Source organism: Leptonychotes weddellii, chromosome 2 (assembly GCF_054177405.1).
Source record: "Leptonychotes weddellii isolate Sample4059 chromosome 2, ASM5417740v2, whole genome shotgun sequence".
Taxonomy (NCBI): domain Eukaryota; kingdom Metazoa; phylum Chordata; class Mammalia; order Carnivora; family Phocidae; genus Leptonychotes; species Leptonychotes weddellii.
Window position 1 is genome coordinate 109,013,573 of NC_138370.1, and position 22,074 is coordinate 109,035,646.

General features: G+C 35.3%; 1 protein-coding gene across 1 annotated transcript in view; it reads right to left on the reverse strand.

Moving 5' to 3' along the window:
• Positions 1–22,074, reverse strand: part of GRID2 (glutamate ionotropic receptor delta type subunit 2) — a 1,321,579-nt gene that overhangs the window by 110,845 nt on the left and 1,188,660 nt on the right. The window contains exon 12 of the mRNA XM_081813135.1: positions 2,277–2,443. Within this exon, the coding sequence (XP_081669261.1) occupies positions 2,277–2,443 (167 nt within the window). The remainder of the gene's footprint in view (positions 1–2,276; positions 2,444–22,074) is intronic.

Sequence of the window (22,074 nt, forward strand, 5' to 3'; positions counted from 1 at the left end):
ATCCACCCTCACTTCTGAGTTAATGAAAACAATGGTGTGCCTCTTTGCCTAGAAATATCTCCTCTATTTGTTCCTTCTTCCTCCTTCCCCGTTGCCCAGTTCTGAACTCGGCCTTCCTTGTCTCATGCTTCCAGGTTTGCTCTAGTCTTTGTCAATCTTCATCTCAAAGCTAGATTAACCCTCCCTTAAGAACTGTCTTCTTCATTTTACTCCTGGGCTCCAGAATGGACAATAGGTTTCATAGCTGCTTGTGGCCTACAATACGACTTCCAAACTTCAAATTTCCTTTCAAATTAACTTGCCACCCTTGTTGCTCTTCAACATATTGTGCTTTCTCCTACTTCTGTTGTCTTCATCATTTCTCCAAGAATTATCTATTTTTTCCTTTCAGTCTAACTATTCTCTACTAATCCTTCAAGGTCAAATTCAGGGCTCACCTTCTCTGGGGAGCTTTCATTCATGTTTCCTTTGATTAACTCTTTATTCCATACAGTATTCAATTCTTTCAATATCTCAACTACACAATTTAATGCAATATAAATAAGCCATACTAATACTGTACATATATAAATGTCAGCACACATTTATAGAAATGTCTATATTGTTCATTGTTTCACGTGCGTGGGCCATGTATCTCCAACGAGACTGCAAGTGTCTTCCAGGTAAATTCTCTACAGCATAACTGATTTTCCAGTTTGTTCCCCTTAGAATCTACCCATCAAAAAGTGTGTTTTGATTGATTAATCATTATTTATACCTTAATATTTTACTTCCCAATTTATGCTTCTTTCATTTTTGTCAGTTTTAGATTTTTTTAGAGCCCCAAGGGACCACTGGTAGATTGTATTATTGTTCAAAATCATTTACTTTCTTCTTCCCTTTATGTGAAGTACAGTTCCTCACCCCATCGATTTGGGCTTGACCATGAGACTCTTTGGTTAGTGGTTTGTAAGCAGATGTGACATATGCCACATCCATGCAAGAAGCACAGGAAATACTGCAGGTTTCTGGCAGCCCCTTCTGCAACTTCTCATTGCCATGAAAACAGCTTGTCTCAGATAGGGCCACTTTTCCAGCCTGGCGCTGGAATGAGAAGTGGCCCAGGAAGACCTGCAGGTGACCTGCAGCTTGCTGCACAATTCCGCCAAATCACAGCCCTACGTTTCACGAATGCAAAAAAGTCACTGATGCTTTGGGGTTGTTTGCTACAGAGAAAGGCTGACTTACGTAAGACCTTGGGGTTAATCTAACTTCCGCTTTGTAGATAAGGAGAGAGGCCTAGATTTTTTTTGTTAGCTAATGGAAGAGTTTTAACATAAATTCTAGACTGCTGACTTAGTTTTTTGTTTTTTGTTTTTGTTTTTGTTTTGTTTAACACAAAATATCTGGCTTTTTGCTATCCTAAAATTTGGAGGAATGCAACTCAAATAGTTTGAAATTTGGGGCCTTAGTATTACCTGGTATTGCCCTCTTGGTCTGGCATTGGCTTTTAGAAAATAGGTAGAAAAATATCTAGAAAATAAACAACATGCACTATCAGTGTCAAGTGAAATATACTCTACCTGAAAGATACAGCTCTCCCTTAGGCCCACACTTGTTTGGTAGTAGATAGAATGAAATGCAGTGATCTTTGGGAGTGCCTCGCAGGCCCAAGCCTTTCATATACATTGTTCATCTAAAGTATACATTTCAAAACCTTTTTTCTTAAAAAACTTATATAAGAAAATTCTAATTTGAGGATAGGTATAATTTCTTAATAAAACCATCCGCTTAATTCCCTGACAAAGTCTCATGTACTTTGACGCCGCATAGGGACTCTAAAATTCTTATCCTTTTCCTTTGCAAAATTCAGATGGAAACATCCCTGTCATTATGTGCCTCAGTACATCAGAACTTTGACTTGGTCCTGAAGTTTATTTTATGCTTTGGTGTTCTTGAAAGGAACTAATTTTGCCAACTCTATGATATTTAAAATTCAGAGAGTAAACTAAGTTCTAAAGAAATTATTAACATACTACTTCCTTTTGTATATCAATTTTTAAAGAGTAAACCAGTTCTATGCAGCAATATTTTTCCCTTTTTATGAAAAAATAATATCTTACTACATGCTTTAGGAAATGCATGTCTTACTAAATAACATTTATAACTACCTTTTATTGTTGTTTACTATGCTTTTCCAAATAAAGAAAACAAAATGTAATAAAACTACATGTGTAACCAAGTAGATTTTTTCTGTTTTTTTGTCTTTCTTTACTTGGAGCACACACAAACCTTACCTTTGTGAAAAAACATCCCTGTAAGGACTTCCATGTTGCAGTGCAATTCCATATCCCCGATCAGCAACAGTGTTCCCAATGGTGTAAAATGAACAATCCGGGTCATTGATAGCCACATATTCCAATACGGCTGCGTCCCATACAAAAGCATAATTTCCATATTTTACCTGTGAAAAATGGAGAACACAAGAAGAAAATAGGATTTGAGTTTGGAATTTTAAGTTATACAGATAGGATAAAACATACTACATTTGTGTCTATTTAATTGGTTAAAACATCATAGGACTTATGTTTTTAAATACCTATTCTGAATGAGATTTTGGCTTTTGGTTAATTTACAGCTCTGTTCTCCTGGAAATGTGATAAAGTTAGAATGTTAAGTATGTTTCCAGGCAACATAGCTTATGGTAAAATGACCCTTGAGTAGTAAATGTCACCGGACTGGGAGAACAATAAATGTATGGGAAGAAGCCATGTCTTTGAGCTTCTCTGAGTGCAGTCATTCCTGTAATTGGCGCTTTCTCTTTGGGGACTTGGAAGTTACATTTTTGAAGTTGTTACAAGAGATACTGGCTCCTTTCGGTCACTAGGCTTCTAAGCCAGGTAGGCTTTTGTACCCACCCCATATAAGGTATGATCTCCTTGCATGTGACCTATGTTCCAAATGAATGCTGCAAGTCCAAGTCACACTGAAGAAAAATAATCAACACTGCCCTGCTGGCAAGATGTATTTCCTAATTTATGTTATTCTAAGGTAATTTGTTGCCAAGTGTGGTCTATGGCAATTTTGCAGCTGGACTTAGATGAAACCCCTTTGGTGGACATTGCAATGAGGAACAAATAATTATACAATCTTCTCTATCATTATTTAGGGAACATAAATTTGTTCCGAGTTGTTTACTTTTTAGTGATTATCTTTTATTTATAAGTGTGACTTTTCCCCCCCTAAATTACAAATGTATCAAAAATAAAACACAATCTTAATAAAATTAATTTAAAAAATGTTATATAGGGGCTCCTAGGTGGCCTGGTCAGTTGAGCGCCCAATTCTTGGTTTTGGCTCAGGTTGTAATCTCATGGATCGTAAGTTCTAGGCCTGCATGGGACTCCCTGATCAGTGGGAAGTCTGCTTGGGAATTCTCTCCCTCTGCCCCTCCCCCCACTCACGTGTGCACCTGCTCTCTCCCTCTCAAATTAATAAATCTTAAAAAAATATTATATATAAATATAGAATTTAATGAATTCATAAAAATAAACAGAACTAATAATTAAATCAAATATTCAGTTAGTTAGCTAGTTTATTTATTTATTTATTTGAGGGAAATTAATTTCCTGGTAAATCTGATGAAGGGAAAGAGAAAAATTCCTTTTCAGAGAGTTCGTTGTTTGTGTATAGAAATGCCACTGATTTTTGTATGCTGATTTTGTATTCTGCAACTTTACTGAGTTCATTTATTAGTTCTAACAGGCTTTTTTTATGTTTAGTCTTTAAGATTTTCTAACATATGATCTTATCATCTGCAAATAGAGATAATTTGACTTCTTCCTTTCTGATGTGGATATTTTTATTTCTTTTTCCTGTCTAATTGCTCTGGTTGGGACTTCTAGTATTATGTTGAATGGAAGTGGTGAGAATGAGCATCTTTGTCTTGTACCTTTATAGTACTGGAGTCAAGTCCTCAGGGGATAGGCTGCTTTCAGGAATGCAGACAGGACAACAGTTGGTTGACCAAGCACTGACATATAGCCCTGCCTCTTAAAAGCATTCTTATTTTAATTTTTAATTTTCTTATTTTTTTAAGGGGGGACAGGGAGGTGTAGAAGGAGAGAGAGAGACAGAGAGAGAGAATCTTAAGTAGGCTCCATGCCCAGTGTGGAGCCCAATGTGGGGCTTGATTTCAAGACCCTGAGATCATGACCTGAGCTGAAATCAAGAGTCGCCACCCAGGTGCGCCTCTTGAAAGCATTCTTATTCAGTCTTAGACTCTGCCAGGATTTCACAACTAGGATCCCAAAGTTCTCACAAAGGTATTTTGTGCATGGATGGCTGCCAAACTGTTGTTTCTTTGAGAGGACCTCCTAATCCCTCATGCTGCTGATACTACTTCCTCTAACTATCAGTATTTATATGTAAAATTTTTATCAACATGTATACCTCATGTAGGCATGGGAGATACCCTGGGAAAAACGAGTAGCTCAAAGAGGTGGCTTTAGAATTCAGGATTAAAAGCCATCTAATTTGGAAAGGGGGGAGGGGAAGTAGGCCTCTTAGGGGAGAGTAAATCATATTTATGAACGATGAATGGCCTTTGGTAGAATACATGAGAGGTGTGATGTTTTGTGACAAAATTTGTCTGTATGTGGTGCTCACTTCTAGTCTCTTCTGTGATGAGAGTCATTCCCTGTTGATGACACTCCCAGAGAGGGCATTTATGACACTTGAGTTCCTTTTGAAGGATTTATGTTTAGGTAAACAAGGGTTGTTTAGAGAAAGCTTCTCCCTGCATTTGCTGTTTTTCAAGTGCTTTCAGCTCAAAATCATCAATATTCCAAAGTAGCATATTTTGGGGTGGCATATTCTGTTACCCTTAATCACCAACTTTCATATTTACTTTTAGCCTCCTGGGTATAAACCTATAGTAACAGAGAGATAGCAGTGACCCTGAAGCCTCCTCTAAAAACCTACTTTGATTTTTGCTATTCTCTTCTTTCAAACAGCCACGATGGCGTCCTGGATCCCCTTGGACTTCTTTATAACACTCAAGGGACTTCCCCAGTTGGGGACATATTGCTTTGCTGTTAGAAAAGTGTTCTAGCATTGCTGTTACTGCTTTGTGAACCATAAAGCTCTATTTAAATGTATATTAACATTATCATTGCCATTATATACATGTTTCTAATAATTCTAATGTTACAAAGCATTATGAATTCATTTTCAAAAGGGGAACCATTAAAAGACTATGATTATAGCCTGTAGCAATACCAATGAAATGTTGCATAGTAACCCAAACTATTTAGCTTTTAAAAATATCCCTGTTTTTTTTTTTTTTCCCCCAACTACTAAAACATACAAACATTGTCCTTTGGGTGGTTTTTAACTATTAGGTTAAAACTATCTAGAAAATACTCATCAACAAAACCTAAAGTCACTTTCCAAGAGAATAACAATTGAAGGTTTGGAATTTTCAATCCATCTGACTAGGTGATGGATATTACTTAAAAATTTTAACTAGTCTTTGCTCTTGAAGTCATGTTTGGATAAGCAGCTACACTGTGGGCCATTGACTTATTAACAGTGGATTCCATGCCAACTGAGTGTTTCATTGCAGGTTAAACAGAGGGTGAAAGTACATCCGGAAGCTTTATGTCATCATATTCCAGGCCCCATTTATGAGAAAGGGAAAAGAATCCAAAATGGCATCTAACTCCAATATTATCAATCTCTGCTTTCTAAAATAGAGATACCAGAATGCTGTGGTGATTAATGGATGATGGTGGCTGCTCATGTTTAACACCTGTGTCCTTATAATGGGGCTGAGATGCCAGTAACCTTGATGGATTTCTCATTGCTGAGATAACATAAGGCTTTGTTTCATTTCCACAATATTATTACAGGAATCTTTCTTTGAATTCTGTTTTACTCACAATCATTATGCATTAATTTGAAGATCCTAAAGGGATCTGTAAGGAATATAAAGGTAAGACTTGGGCTCCTGCCTCAAGCTGCTTACAACTCAGTAGTGAAGATAAGTCAAGTACTACTTGCTATAACATAAAGCACATTATGGAAGTACCACACAAAAAGCTTAAAATGTTAAAGTGGTTTAAAGAAAGGGAAACTTAATTTTCATTGGGGGAATAAGGACAGTCTGCTTAAACATTCTGGTAACTGAAATAGTTGTACAAGAAAACCCCAAATATTAACATTACTTATCTTTAGTGCCTGATTAAACATGGAAACTCTTTGGAAACCATTTTTTTTTGTTCATGCTCACTCTTTTAACCTTCTAGTTTCCTGCAATTTTCCATCTCAGCTGAAGAATTATAAACATTCAATGTTATTTTCTTAAATATTTGCATTTCTTGCCAAGTAAGCGAAGGATGAGAAAATGTATTTTCCAAACCTGCATCTGTATTCCTCACCATGTTATGGAGTATGTCATATTTCCTTTCCTCTGTAGAATCCTCTTGTCTTGAATACCCCTGTTCTGACACCTCTATCATGACCTAATGCTAAAAGCACTTTTCTTTTCAATTCATTAGGTAGCTATCTTCTGAAAAAATTGCAGAAGCCTACACCAGAAACAAATAGACTTTCATTACCTGTTATCCCAAGGACTTTGGTTTTAATTGGGAAGCCGTATTCTTTCTCACACAAATCTTTAATTTAGCAAATTACTTAAAAGCTCACTTCAAAATCTATAGCTACAGAGATACATCAATGATGATCCTTTTTTTACTAAAAAAAAACCAGTGGGACAATTATGGAAAGATGACATTTAAACTGAAGTGTAAGATGAGATATCTCTTCACTGAAGAAAGAATATCCTCCCTCTATCCTCCATTTCTTCCTCGTGATAATAGTTAACATTTATAAAGCATTTTTTCCATCCTTAAAAAATGCCCTTCACACATAAGTTTATTTGTTCTTTACAACACTATGAGGCAGCTGATATTATGATACCTAACTCACGATCTGGTAATAGAACTTGTTCTAAGTCACACCAATGACTAGTGGTAGATTTGAAACTTGAGCTCAAGGTCATCTTCTAGGCTTTTTTCACTACATTAACAATCAATTTCTGAGAGACACTTGCTATAGGAATATAAAAATGTGTGAGATATGGTAGCCCTTGCCTTCAAGGCATATTCTATCTAGTTTGAAAAATAATATTTATATAATAAAAATAATACAACATAGTATAAAGCAAGAGCCAAGAAAAGAATGCAACTTCTTTAATGCTATGTGATCACACTATTAAAATAAATAAAAGTTAAGCTTTTAAAAAACAGGTTGCTTATTACTCAGCCATAAAAAAGAACAAAATCTTGCCATTTGCAACGACATGGATGGAGCTAGGGAGTATAATGCTAAGCAAAATAAGTCAGCCAGAGAAAGACAAATACCATAGGCTTTTGAAAACTCATATATGGAATTTAAGAAACAAAACAGATGAACATAGGGGGAAAAAAGAGAGGCAAACCATAAAACAGACTCTTACTATAGAGAACAAACTGAGGGTTGCTGGAGGGGAGGTGGGTGAGGGGATGGGTTAAATGGGTGATGGGTATATAAGGCATTAAGTGCACTTGTGACGAGCACTGGGTGTTGTACGTATGTGATGAATCACTAAATCCTACACCTGAAATTAATATTACCGTGTATGTTAACTAACTGGAATTTAAATAAAAATTTGGAAGAAAACAAATAAAATTTCTTTCAACTCAAAAAAAAATCATTGGGATGAATGAATATCTGGTTTATATGATTTTGGACCCCTGAAGCCTGCTGATTTTGTAACCATTGTTATCTAAGTGCTTCAGGTTTTCAGGATTAAAACCAAAGCAAAGTAAAATTAAAGTAAAGGCTGCAGTGTGGAAATTTATTATTTTTGCTCACCAAATAAAAACCAAAAGGCCTGAGAATAATGTGGGAGAAATAAATTCTAACTTTGCACACCGAGCGCGAACTTCTTTACAATTTAAACTAATGGTCAGTAGGGGATAAAGTGCTTGTGAATTACAGGCACAAAGAGTCATGATTAACCCAGAATCGATCTATAGTGGTCCTTATAATTCATTGCCCACATAAGTCCTTAAGATGGGATGGCTTTAATATTTATGACATATGGTTCTAGGTGGTGGCCTCTCCCACTTTGAACACATTAATAATTTAGCATCATTCATCAATTCTTCTGAATTTATCCAGCAGAATAAATCATGCTCAAGTCCATACTTTAGTGCTTAAGACTGACTTTTAAAATATATATGGCTTTGTTTACTGCTGCCTTAATTGTTGGCCTACCATATTTTACCTGCTATTATTTTGAAATTTGAATTTGTGCACCAAGATAGTCATCACAGGACACAAATTTTCACAAGGAAGAGAGGAATATTTTTAAAGTAAATATCAGCTATTTATAAAATATCTTTTTTTAACCTAGAAAAGAAGCAGTATATCTACCTCTAAATTTTATCTTTACCTCTCTTTTTTGACACTATTGGAATACTAATTTTTTAAAGTTTATTAAAGCATTCTGGGAATGTGAAAAACTGAACACAGCTACCTTACCCTCCTTTGAAAACTCTCTTGAAACAATGGCTGCTAGGGTCTAGAAAACAGAAGGCTAGCAAGGCCTGGAGTTCTGGACAATTCTGTGTGGGAAAAAAACCCGGTAAATCTCTCCTTCAGGGAGGGTGAGTCCCTGAAAAAAAACAGTCGAACCTCCAGGACAGCCAATGAAGGAACCAAGTTTGGGGGAATGCTTGTTTTTTCACAATTTGGATCTCAAATCTTCCTGCCCTCCTTCCTTAGATACTTGTCCCCCTGAATATATCTGTTCTCTTGCCTTTAAATTGACCAGGAAGGAATTGAATAGGTGGGCCCAGATGTCCCCTCATGGAGCTTGGGAAAGACCAAGAGACTGGAGAGCCCCAGTTTCTTCCAGGTTCCTCAAGAGGGAGATGTGTGAATCACTTTTTTCTATACTACTGGCCCACAAGGAGAGAGGACATTTCAACTTCTGTAGCAAGACTGACAATCCCTAGGATAATCCAACAATCAGACTTGAGTCTCCATGAACTGACAAAGAAAAATGACAACCCATATAGTAAGTGCCACACTTAGAGAGGGAAAGATGAATCAGAACAAGTAGAACATATTCTGGGAAAATAGCATTGTGGTATTAGTAAGATTCTAATTAAAAAAAAAAAAAACAGAGTACTTAAGCAGATTCAATTGTGAATCTAAAAAGATCTATGTGGCTACAAACTGACAAACCTACCTCAATTTCTCAACCAAAAAATTGACCAGATAAAGTGAAGGAGAAAATGCTCGTATGTCCCACAGGCTCAAATGGAAAGACTAGGATGACAACAGTCCCAGGTGGGCTGGGAGGTCCCAGTTGTAGCACCGGAAGCTCTATGTCAAAGGGGACTTCCTGGGAGGAAAAAGTCCAGGTGTTTGGCAATGGGTACAGAAGGTTGTTGGTGATGGTGGGGTACAAAATCCATACCACAGCTTGAAAGATAGGGGCTGAAAGTGACAATTTTTGTAGTAGGTGACTATGACATGGCTTATCTGCCTTCTGCAGTTGCCATCAGTATTTCTCCCCCGACCATGCATGCTGGCAATTGTGACTTGCTGTTCACTATAATCAACCATCCATTGTTGTATCATTGCAAGTGCTGAGATGTAAGTGCGCAACTTAAGTGTGCTGTAATCACGATTGTTAACAGCCCTTTGCCTGTGGATTGATTGTTGTTCTTGACATCAAGATGATACTAATTTAATTTTTAACATTGTGAATACTGAGATCATTTTTTTCCAAGAGTTCAGATGATGAAAATGAGAATGATTATAATACTAATACCAGCATGAGCCAAACATCTATGAAAAAAAAAAAGCTAAATTACTGTGTTTTTTATTACAGATGGAAGAACACAAATAACTGGATTAGTGAGGTAAATAACAAAAACAGCATCCTGCATAATATGCAGAAAAGAATTTGGAATTGAGTATGACAGAAAAGGAAATGATAAAGCATATAACAGAGACTGAATCTTACAAGTTGGGCCTGAGACAAGTAATACTTCTAAATTGATCGAAAGTTTTTGTGTCTCCCAAAAGGCACCAATGCTCAGTTGAAGGTAGCAGCAGCTAAATTAGTCTGGGCATACCACAATGAACAAACACACATTATCATATTGTTCCCCTCATAGCTCTCTGAAATGGAGTAAAGCTAGATTTCCTGATTCTGAGGTTTCTTTTTTCTTTCTTTTTTTCCTTTTTAAAATTATTCTCTTATTTATTTATTTATTTATTTATTTATTTATTTATTTATTTATATACTTATTTATTTATATACTTATTTGTTTATTTATTATGTTCAATTAGCCAGCATATAGTACATCATTAGTTTTTGATGTAGTGTTCAATGATTCATTAGTTGTGTATAACACCAGTGCTCATCACCACACGTGCCCTCCTTAATACCCATCACCCAGTTAACCCATCCCCCCAACCCCTTCCCTTCTGTAACCCTCAGTTTGGTTCCCGGAGTCCAGAGTCTCTCATGGTTTGTCTCCCTCTCTGATTTCTTCCCATTCAGTTTTCCCTCCCTTCCCCTGTAGTCCTTCTTGCTATTCCTTATGTTCCCCATATGAGTAAAACTATATGATAATTGTCTTTCTTTGCTTGACTTATTTCACTTAGCATAATCCCCTCCAGTTCCATCCATATCGATGCAAATGGTGGGTATTCATCCTTTCTGATGGCTGAGTAATATTCCATTGTATATACAAACCACATCTTCTTTATCCATTCGTCTGTTGAAGGGCATCTTGGCTCTTTCCACAGTTTGGCTATTGTGGATATTGCTGCTATGAACATTGGGGTGTATGTACCCGTTCTTTTCACTACATCGTATCATTGGGGTAAATATCTAGTAGTGCAATTGTTGGGTCGTAAGGTAGTTCTATTTTTAACGTCTTGAGGAACCTGCATACTGTTTTCCAGAGTGGCTGTACCAGCATGCATTCCCACCAATAGTGTAAGAGGGTTCCTTTTTCTCTGCATCCTCACCAACACTTGCTGTTTTCTGCCTTGTTAATATTTGCCATTCTAACTGGTGTAAGGTGGTATCTCATTGTGGTTTTGATTCTGAGGTTTCAAATAAAATGTGCTGTGGTAAACAAAAAGAGGAAATTTTGTTAACAGATGAGTTGATCCTTTACAGTGTACAGCTGATTCTTTCAGAATTTACCTGAATGATCGTGTTTTCTACAGTAAAGTTAGGTGTCCCACAATGGCAATGACAAAAAATGATCACCTTAAGTCTTAGATATTTTGATTTAAAAAATGTAGTGACATGAGAGACTCTTAACTATGGGAAAGAAACTGAGGGTTGCTGTAGGGGAGATGAGGGGATAACTGGGTGACGGGCATTAAGGAGGGCAGGTGTAGTGATGAGAACTGAGTGTTATATGCCACTGAGGATTACTGAACTCTACATCTGAAACTAATGATGTACTATATGTTGGCTAGTTGAATTTAAATTAAAAAAAATGTAGTGTCAAATCATTTTCTTAATTTCTATGAAGATTTTAATAAAACTGCATAAAGCATAAAACAAAAGTCAACTGATAATTTGTCCAAATACAGAGACTTTAAATCATCTATCTGCATATTCTGCAGATATTACAAATGTAAATTTTGTCCAATTTCATTCAATAGCTGAACTTCTTATCAAAGAAAATTAAAAGATCTTATCTGCAAAATATTCTGTATACCTTGTATGTACCAGAAAGGGGTATGATTTGCTTACCTGGGATAGTGAAGCTTTCATTATTTAAAATTTTGATCACTTTTCAGTTTTGTCAAAATGTGACAAGCATTTGTGAGAGTTTACTTAATAGAAATGGAAGGAGATGGCCTTCTTAGACATATGCCTACAAGATGACTGTTATTTTTTCCAATGTTGGACTGCCATAAAATCACATTTTCCCAAAGTGTGAAACAAGAAGAATGTTCTTCTCTAATTTGGAAATAGATTGACGATAACAATGAAGCAAAAGATTATAGTAAAACAGAAATTTATATATTTGTTTCAAAACCGGGTATTTTTTAAAGAAACCATAGGGTGCCTAGAAAAAGATGAACTGACTGCACCTGAGTTGTTCCATTTTATGTGTAGATTATGACAAAAACTCAGGGGAAAAATGACACATTTTTTGAAATGAGATTACTTTAGAATAATAATAAAAAAAAGAAAGTCACCAGGAAACAGAAAAGGCAGCCAAGTTAGACAGGATTTTCTCAATCTCTTTATTAAAACTGTAACTTCTGGAATTCAGCATTGATTTCACATATTCAAATTACCTCTGTGCTTTAAAATCATTTTGCAAAGAAACAGGACTTTAACTTAGCACGACATCCTGTGTGCTTCAGAGTGTTTAAAAATGGTGGACATCTCAGACATTTTTAGTCTATCTGATAGATTTATAGATGCAAAAGTTATGATTGACAAAAAGCTGGTCTTTTCAAAGCAATCTTGTAGAATCAACGTGTATGGGAAGCTAGAACCTAATTCCTACAAGTTAACACACCGGCTATTGCCAATAAATAAGTTCGTAAGTATTTCGTGCTCAAACATTTTTGTTAAGGGCATATTTAGCTTGATGTCATCACATTGGAATGACACCAGAATCAGTGTAATATGGGCAGAGTTGCAGTCAAAGTGAAATTTATGTTTAACTATATTTAAAAGAAGGCTGTCCTGAAGGTTGCAGGCAATTCAGAGAAGTATCATTGGAAAGGGAAACAGAAAGAGTAAAATTATTATACGGTGTTATGGGACGGAAAGAAATGTGCTATTGTTGTTATTAAATATACTTAATGTTTAATTATATGTTTAAATCTACTTATGTTTAATTAGTATTTTTGTATTTGTTTCCCTTTTGAAAAGTCTTACCCTTATGTGTCTTAAATATAGTCTAAAATTTAAATATCTAAGAATTCAAAAAGAGTAAAATAACTGCTTTGTCAGAGGACAAAAAGACACCTTATTAAAATATTGTTATATTTTATCACACATATTATTTGTTTAATTAATACCACGATAGTGGTATATAAATATATATAAAATATAGTATATAATACAGTTATTACTATTTGACCATTAACTAGTCCTATTGTTTTGTTTAAACAATAGCATTTTTTAATAAGAAATGAATAATACAGAATAATACATAATTCCAAGTAAAGGTCTAGTTTCACATTTTTATGTTAAAGTAATAATGCATGTATATAATTATTTATTACATATATATTATTATATGTTTTTGGTGTTGTCTCTCTAAAAAGTTGGTCAATATATTAGTAAATGTTGTTGGCGTAATGAGCTATCTGTGAGAAAATAAAATCAAATCTTTTTCTAACTCCTCCCAAAATAATTTCCAGTTTAACTAAATAGTTCAAAATAAAACAGTAAAAGCCCTGCAAGAAAAACTAGGGGAGCATATGTAATATACGTAAGGAAGGACTTTTTAACCAACACATGAAATCCAGAAAATATATATGTAAAGCAGATATTTTTTACATAAAACATTTTAATATACCTTTGTATGGCAAGAGATACATGTATAAAGTGAAGACCAATAGATTTACAAAAAAGAAAAAGTTGGAACGCAGTGGACAAAGAGTTAATATTTATAAATATACAGGTGTTTCTCTAATTAAGCGTCCTCTAGTTTCTAAAGAATAGAGGATGCAAAAGAAAAATAGATAAAGCATCTGAAGAAGAAATTCTAAATAGAACAAAGAGACATGTCCAACAAGCATATGCAAAATACCCAAACTCATTAGTGATTAGGAGAATACAAAATAAAATAACAGTAGGCTATGACTTTATATCTATTGGTCTGAAAACACCTAACATATATTGCTGGTGGAGATGCACTGAAAAGTGTATTCTTACACATTACTAGTGGAAATGAGAAAATGTCATGGCTTTTTTCAAAAGTAACATCTGTTCAAATTAAAAAAATGTAGATGACTTTGGCCCAGAAATTCCATCCCCAGGAATATATCCAAGAGAAATAAAAATTTTAGATTAAGGTACAAGGATTTTCAGTGTGTCCCTGTTTATTGTGGCACCAAACTAAAAATAGCGGTAATGTTCATTAATCGGAGAATGATGATGCATTCCTGTCACGAAACATTATGGAAACATTAAGAGGAATCTATTAGAGCAATACAAGATATCGTGGAAGGGTTTCTTTTTTTTAAAAATATTTTATTTATTTATTTATTTATTTATTTATTTATTTATTTATTTATTTATTTATTTAAAGAATGTTACACGGCCTCTCAGCTTCAGTCTGAGCATGTAAATTGAAAATTAATAAGAGGTCCTGCTCCAAAGTTGAGTATTCAGTGAATAATAACATACAAAGTGCTTAGAAAAGGGTGTGGCCTGAGGTAAGTTGTATAGGGAGAGCAAGAGCAAGCAGGGGGAGGGGCAGAGGCCGAGGGAGAGAGAGAATCTCAAGCAGACTCTGTGCTGGGCGTGGAGCCCGACATGGGGCTCAGTTTTACAACCCTGAGGTCATGACCTGAGCCAAAATCAAGAGTCTGTCACCCAACTGACCGAGCCACCGAAGCACCCCTCATGGAAGGATTTCTATGATGCACTTGCAGAATGAAAAAAAGCAAAGTGCAGAAATTATTTATAATGTAATCTCATTTTAAAAATCAACAATGACTCCCAAATTACATAACTATGTGGGACTATGTGTATACATATTATTATATTATTAGAAGTGTTTAGAGCAAAATATGAAAGAATACAATATAGCCTGTTGGTTATCTGTCAAGGGTAGAAAAATATGAGTGGAGGTAGAGGAGGAGAGAGGAATGGGAGAAAGCCAAGCTGAAAAGTAAAAGGAAACCTAATGCTCTAAAAATGGCATGTGTAGTTACATTTATACTTTTATGAAAATTACATACATGTGTAAATGTGTAATAAGTTTTTTTTTAAGTCAGGTTTATTGAGATCTAATTTACATATAGTTAAGTTTACCATTTTTAGGTATCCAATAAAAAATACTGAAAAAAAAACCCTGAATATTTTTATTTTATGTTTAGAATTTTTAAATGGCATCATTAACATATATAGTAAAATATTAGCTTTTGAAACCTGTGATGATTTATAAGTTTATAAATACTAGGGTATTCATAATTAAATACTCCAATCCCTTTGCTTTAATAACTGACTTATATCTATTCGTGCTGGGAGAGCCATGGACATACACTTAACTTTAAACTAAACAATATGTTGATAAAAGGTCAGAACTATATGTTAATACGAAATGATAATGGCAGAGGTTTGGAAGAAATCCAATATGCATTTGCTATAATTGCTAGGTCTTGCCAATTATCTGTCTACACTTTCCTTCCCAAACCATGCTTTCAATTGGTATGTGTGCACATATTCTGAAAGTATATTAGGTAGACAGTTTACTTTTGAAACTATATTGTAAAACAGAATAAATCCTAAAATGTGCATCCCAACTTTCATAAGAAGTCAACTTTATCTCCAATTGGGTTCACTTTTTGTGCTTTAGTTCTTATTTCTGATGCTTATAGTTTCTTAAATGGCTTATATGCTTTCTTGCCCTTGGTTCTTTGATACTCATTTTCTTTTGCTAAGAATGTTTTCCTATCCACTCTTTTCTTTCAGTCTTACTCTGTCCTAACTGCTTTAACTGGTACTAATCCTCTCAGAGTTGGGATTGATTTAGATGTCACTTATTCCTGGAAGTTCTCCTTGACCTCCAGCCTTAGGTTAGTGTCCCCTCCTATATACCTCATTACACCTTGTATGTACTCCTATAACAGCACTTTAGTGCACTGGTTTGTACTTGCCTCTTTATTTTGCTCAAGCCCATGTAACTGGAAACTCCTGGCAGGCTGGGACTGCCTCCTCATCCAAGTCCCATTGCCTCACCTATGCCTAGCCTAGGGTTCAATATTATCAGGAGCAGGTACCTGATACATACTTCTTATTATGAGACCACCATACTTTCAACTTCTTATTCATTCAATAATTACTATATTCCAATTCTTCAACACTGATGAGAAGGACCATTTAAGGACAGAAAGTTGTCACAGCTCAATATTTCTGCCATACAAAAACAGATCATAGTGTTCTCTCAGGCTAAAGGTATATAAGTAAGGTAACATTATTACATTACACCATCTTCTGTGAAGTGTATAACTCCAGACTCATCAAGTATAGGAATGACTCAGACATCACTGTTCAATAGAATGTTTTGAAATATTGGCAGTGTTCTACATCTCTATTGTCCAATATGGTAGTCATGCTAACCACATATGGCCACTGAGCACTTGAATTGTGGCTAGTGTGACTGAGAAACTTAATTTTAAATTTTATTTAATTTTAATCCACTTACATGTAAATAACCATATGGCTAGTCATATGGCTAGTGGCTGCAATAATGACATCAGTAATTAGAAGGTATTTGCTTCTGTGAAGGAGTATGACTTTGTATCCTTCTAGAATCATTAGAGAAACAGCCATTTTGGCATATAACCATAGATGACCTCTGATTTCTACTTAACTCTTTCATATGTATGTATTATGATTCCCAATTACACCAAAAGCAACTTGAGGGCAGAGTTTTTTTTCTAGACTCACTGTACAGACAATACTTAACTGAATTAGTTGCTTCAAGAAGGAACATTTATATGACAGTTAAGGGAAAAATTCAGCACTTGGCTATTGCTTAATACTAAAAAGGCTTGTGTAATGTCACAGTCCTCCTTAAAAACAAAATGGGAAGATTTTCTTATAAAATGAAGTGGAAAATGAGTAAACTAACTCTTAGAGTAAGACTTGGTGTTGGTGATATCACTCACTGTTCATGGCAGAGTTTAAATTACTAAATTCAGCATTTTCACATTATTACTTTGTCATGTTGTGGAAACATGATGACATTTCAAGATGATGGTAGTTCACAGTCTATTACACATTACAGAAGAGCATTAAAAAGGAATTTATATGGTGATCAGTTGTCACAATTCAGTATCACACCAACTTCTTGGGCCAGCAGTGAGAAAATAAAGCTGAATATAACAGGCCTGTTCATAATAATTTGGTTACTTATAAAAGAATAGAGGAGTTTTTTCAGAGAAGCTGGAGAGTTAGCTTTTACATCAATTTGGATAAAATTCTCTAAAGTGGCTTGATGAAAAAATTATCATCATAAAGGTTTACAGGCAGGTAAACAAAGGAAGAGCAAAAATCTTGGTCAGAAATGAAACAGAATCCCAGTAAGCATTTTATAAGAAATACTTTTGAAGTTTCACTGAAGCCTCAAAAATACAGACAAAGCTCATGTTTTGGTTGGTTTAATCTTGTACAGATTCAATTACTGTTCTTTCTTGTAGATGAACTTTTGGAAACTACCAGCATGTAAAAACAATTCAGCACTGGGGATTGGTGTTACAAGGATGTCTTAGCTAAAAATGGCCAAAAATGGTCAGTTTTTGGAGCAGTTCCCGATTTATGAAAAGGGTGAAGAATGAGGAAAGAAATAGGCCTAAGGAATAGGAATGAGGAAAAATGCATGAAAATGGGACATGATCCAGGATACCCACATTTCGATGGTATGATAGTATGATGATAGAATGATGTGTGTGGGGGGTGCTGAGTCAGGAAATTCCTAGAGTAGCTATATTCTCTGTTTTTAATTCTTATAATCTGGCTATGCTAGATTTAATCCAAATCATTTAATCCAATCCAAATCATAATCATGCTATATTTAACCCAAATCCAATCCAAATACCTTGACACAACCACCTGTAACACTTTTATTGACATAAAATTTACATATCATGAAAAGCACAAATCTTAAATGGCTAATTCAGTAAGTTTTGATTAAAAAGTACATTTGTGAATCTACTACCCCAATTAAGATACAGAACATTTCCACCACCCTAGAAATTTTCCTTGCCCTCTTTAAATAAACTTTTTTTTGAAGATTTATTTATTTATTTTAGAGAGAGAGAGAGAGAATGCACACGAATGCGGGGAGGGGCAGGAGGAGAGGGAGAGAGAGAGAAAGAATCCTCAAGCAGACTCCCTGCTGAATGCAGAGCCCGGCATGGGGCTCCATCCCAGGACCCAGAGAGCATGACCTGAGCTGAAATCAAGAGCCAACCAGTGAATCCACTGAGTCTCCCAGGCGCCCCTTCCTTTCAGTCAAACTTCACCACGATTTAGATTTCTATCATCATAATAGATTAGTTTTGTCAGTTCTTGAAATTCATGCAAATGAAACCAAATAGTCGTACTCTTCTGTCTCTGGATTCTTTTCAACAATACAATGCTTTTGAGATACATCCATATTGGTTTGTGATCAATAGTTCTTTGATTATTTCTTGTAATATTGTGGGCTGAAGAGATCGTAATTTGTTTTCCTATTCCCCTGTTGTTGGATATTTGGATTGCTTCCTGCTTGGAGCTATTACAAATAAAGCTGATGTAAACATGATTATATGTCTTTTATGGATGACAGTTTTCATCTCTCCTGGGTAAATACTTAGAATTTAATTGGAACTGCTGGGGGATGGGCTAGGTATATGTTTAGCTTAGTAAGATTTTCAAAGTGGTCTCTACACAATTTATACTCCAATGTCTGCAAGTTCATTTGCTTTGCATTCTTGCCAGCATTTGGTGGTGTTAGTCTTTTTAATTGTAGCTATCCTAGTGGATGTGAAATGTAAATCATTATGGTTTTCACTTACATTTTCCTGAAGATTAACAATGTTAATTAAGCATATTTTCATGTGTTTATTGGAAATGTGTATATCTTCTTTTGTGAAGTGACTGTTCCAGGCTTTTGCTAATGTTTATTGTGTTGTCTTTTTACTATTGATTTTAGGAGGTTTTCATATATTGAGATACAAGGTCAGATATATCTGTATGGTTTGCCTTTTCCTTCTCTTAATATTATCTTTGACAAGTAGAAATATTTTTTATTTTGATTTTAGCAATATAAAATCCAACATAACAACCTCGTTCTTTGTTTAAGGAAATTGTATTTTATCCTGAGACACAGTTTTAATCCTGCAAGGTTTCTCTGGGATTTAAATGGAATACCAGATGCATTTACCCAGCCCTTCTAATTTGGCAGGGCATAAACTCCAAGCTTTGTCTACTATGTGGTGTATGGCAGCTACTTTATGATGAGCTTTTTTGGCCTTCTAGCTGTAGGTTTCTACTCTTCTCCTTAGTTTCTTCCCTGTGCATACACAGGTCGGGGTCAACCAAGTATTTGAGGGCAGTTTGTTTTGTATGTAAATTTTGTGGTTCTTCCTTCTGTGGCTCTCTTCTCTCTGGGATTCCCTCTTAATTTTCAAATGTCTTGGCAGCCCTAAACTCCATCTTATGACACTGCAAGCCTATAAAACTGCAACTTTTTTCTTGAGTTTTAGCTGCCTTTAGTGCTCAGGGAGAAAGCCATATAAATGTGAATCTCTTCTTGTTCAGTCTCCTTCTTTCAAAGGTCATATCGTCTACAGTTTCTGCCTGCTTTGTGAGAGGGCTAGTCTGATACAAGATACTCAGCCAATACTGGAATTGGAGTATAACTTTCTTTTTTATGTCTGTAATCATATTGTTTCCCAGCAGATCAATGGAAGCAAATGGAAGCCATAGTTATAGGATTATTTTGTCACAATCTTAAATGATGCATTTGGAAGTGAAATTTACTTAGGAGAAAATTACATGGAGTTTCAATGATGATAAATTAGTTTCATGAGACTTATGTAATCATCTAAAAGCTTTTTTCACTTGAAGAAATGCCTGCAATTTACTTGTAATCTATTTACCTGAAGTGCACCTGAAGTGACTGGTCTAACTCTACATTTTAGGTGAAACACTTTTAACTCTCCTTATGTGTACAAGTGCCCATTAGTGACAGAGCTTTAAAATTTTTTCTTTTCCAGATCTGCTTCCGTTGAGTTCTCTTGTGGAATAGATGCTGAACCATTAAACAGAATGATGCAGGTGATTCACATTCAATCCAGTCCAATAACATTTGCTGAACATGGACTGTGTAACAATACTCTATAGGGTGGTAGATCAGAAGTGAAAAAAACAGTATCACAAAAATTCTGAAATTAAATTGGGAATAAGATTTTGTAGCAATGTTTAACTCAGTATATGATTTTTCTGGTCAACATTATATATGTAGTCATTGAGAAATGAAAATGATCAGAAAAGGTTGGAGTTACTTAGTGACAGATTAGAGTGAGTCTTGTTCTATACCTTGAGGGAATTATAAATAAAAAAGACAAATAAAATATATACTCATTGTGAAGCTACATTTTATCCAGTTTTTGCTGCATCTCTCTCTAAACATAAACATGTGCATGCAAACACACAAGTCTGCATTATTTTGTCTGAATAAGACATAAACAAAAAACCAGGGAACTATGAAAGAAGATAAAGAAGACAGAAAACAGATTTAGTTTGGGGGCGCCTGGGTGGCTCAGTTGGTTAAGCGACTGCCTTCGGCTCGGGTCATGATCCTGGAGTCCCGGGATCGAGTCCCGCATCGGGCTCCCTGCTCGGCGGGGAGTCTGCTTCTCCCTCGGACCCTCCCCCCTCTCATGTGCTCTCTTTCTCATTCTCTCTCTCTCAAATAAATAAATAAAATCTTTAGAAAAAATAGAAAAAAAAAAAAGAAAATAGATTTAGTTTGTGTCTAGAGGTCCATAATATTACCCTGCCTTCAAGGAGAATGCATTTTAGTAGAAACAGCAAAAATGTTTAAAGTCCATGTTAAAATGCAAATATAAACAATAATTATAATTATGCCCATACAAGAAAAAATGCTTCGATCTTTGAGAATAAGCAAGAGTAATCAGGAGAAATTTGGTTGAAAAGAAACAACAAAGCAGCAACTTAAAAGAGAGAAAGGCTATTATTTATTGTTTTCTCAATAAGAAACCAATTATAAACCTCTTAGAGACTGCAATTTAGGAAAAATATCCCTCTGTGCTTAGCAGAGCAAAATAAACATTAAAAAGTTTGAATTAGGGAGGAAGGATGAAAAAGAACAAGTGTATGAGGGAAAGAGAGAGTTACAGAAGGAGAGATGGCAGCTGGTAAGGATTAAATAATTTCATAAAGTTGCAGAATAATTTATGTCGAGTGGAAGCTATAACAATAAGTAATATTGTTTGGTATCTAAGAAAATGGAGTCTAGAGTCAGACCACCTGGGCAGAAAATGTGAAACCAGATATCCCTCTCATTGGACTCTGATAACTTTGATGAGCTTCAGTTTCCATAGAGTTGATGATAATCCCTAACTCTGATAGTTGTCAGGCAGGTCATACAAGAGAATGTATATGGCATGTAATAACCCATTGTCTCTTCACAGTTAACTGTCCATGCTTTTTAGTCTTTTCTATTGGTATTAATAAGGAATAGGTTTTAGTCTATTAGTCTGGGCTAACTACTAGAAAGCTTCCAATGCAACAGTTTATATTTTGATCCAGAGATGTCTCTCTTTGGAGGGAAAGTGGCAAAAATATACTGAAATGCAGGAGATTGAAATTTAGGTTCAAAACACAGAATATAACAAGAACTAAGTGACTAAAATATGGTTGTAAAAAATAAGTACCTATGCAAGGACTTTCACTGAAGCAGAAGTGCATATTTGGGTTCAAAACAGTGGAAGAAGCAGCGGAACCTACAAGCTAAGAAATCTGGAAGCCAAAGGAGGATAGACAATGAAGAGTGTCTTGGGATTGCTGGGTTGTGTGATAGATCTGCTAGAGTGACTGCTTTCATAAGGATGATGAACAATGAAGATAGCTGTGAAGGAATTACAGGAAGTTCCTTCCTAGGAAAGAGAAATCACAAGTGAGCAAGTGAGCATTAAAATTCATTCTATGGGTGAGTCAGGCAAAACGATCTTATACTTAAGCTTAAAATATATTGACTCCTAATGCTTCCTTGGAGAAGCTAGTGAGTTTCTTGCATC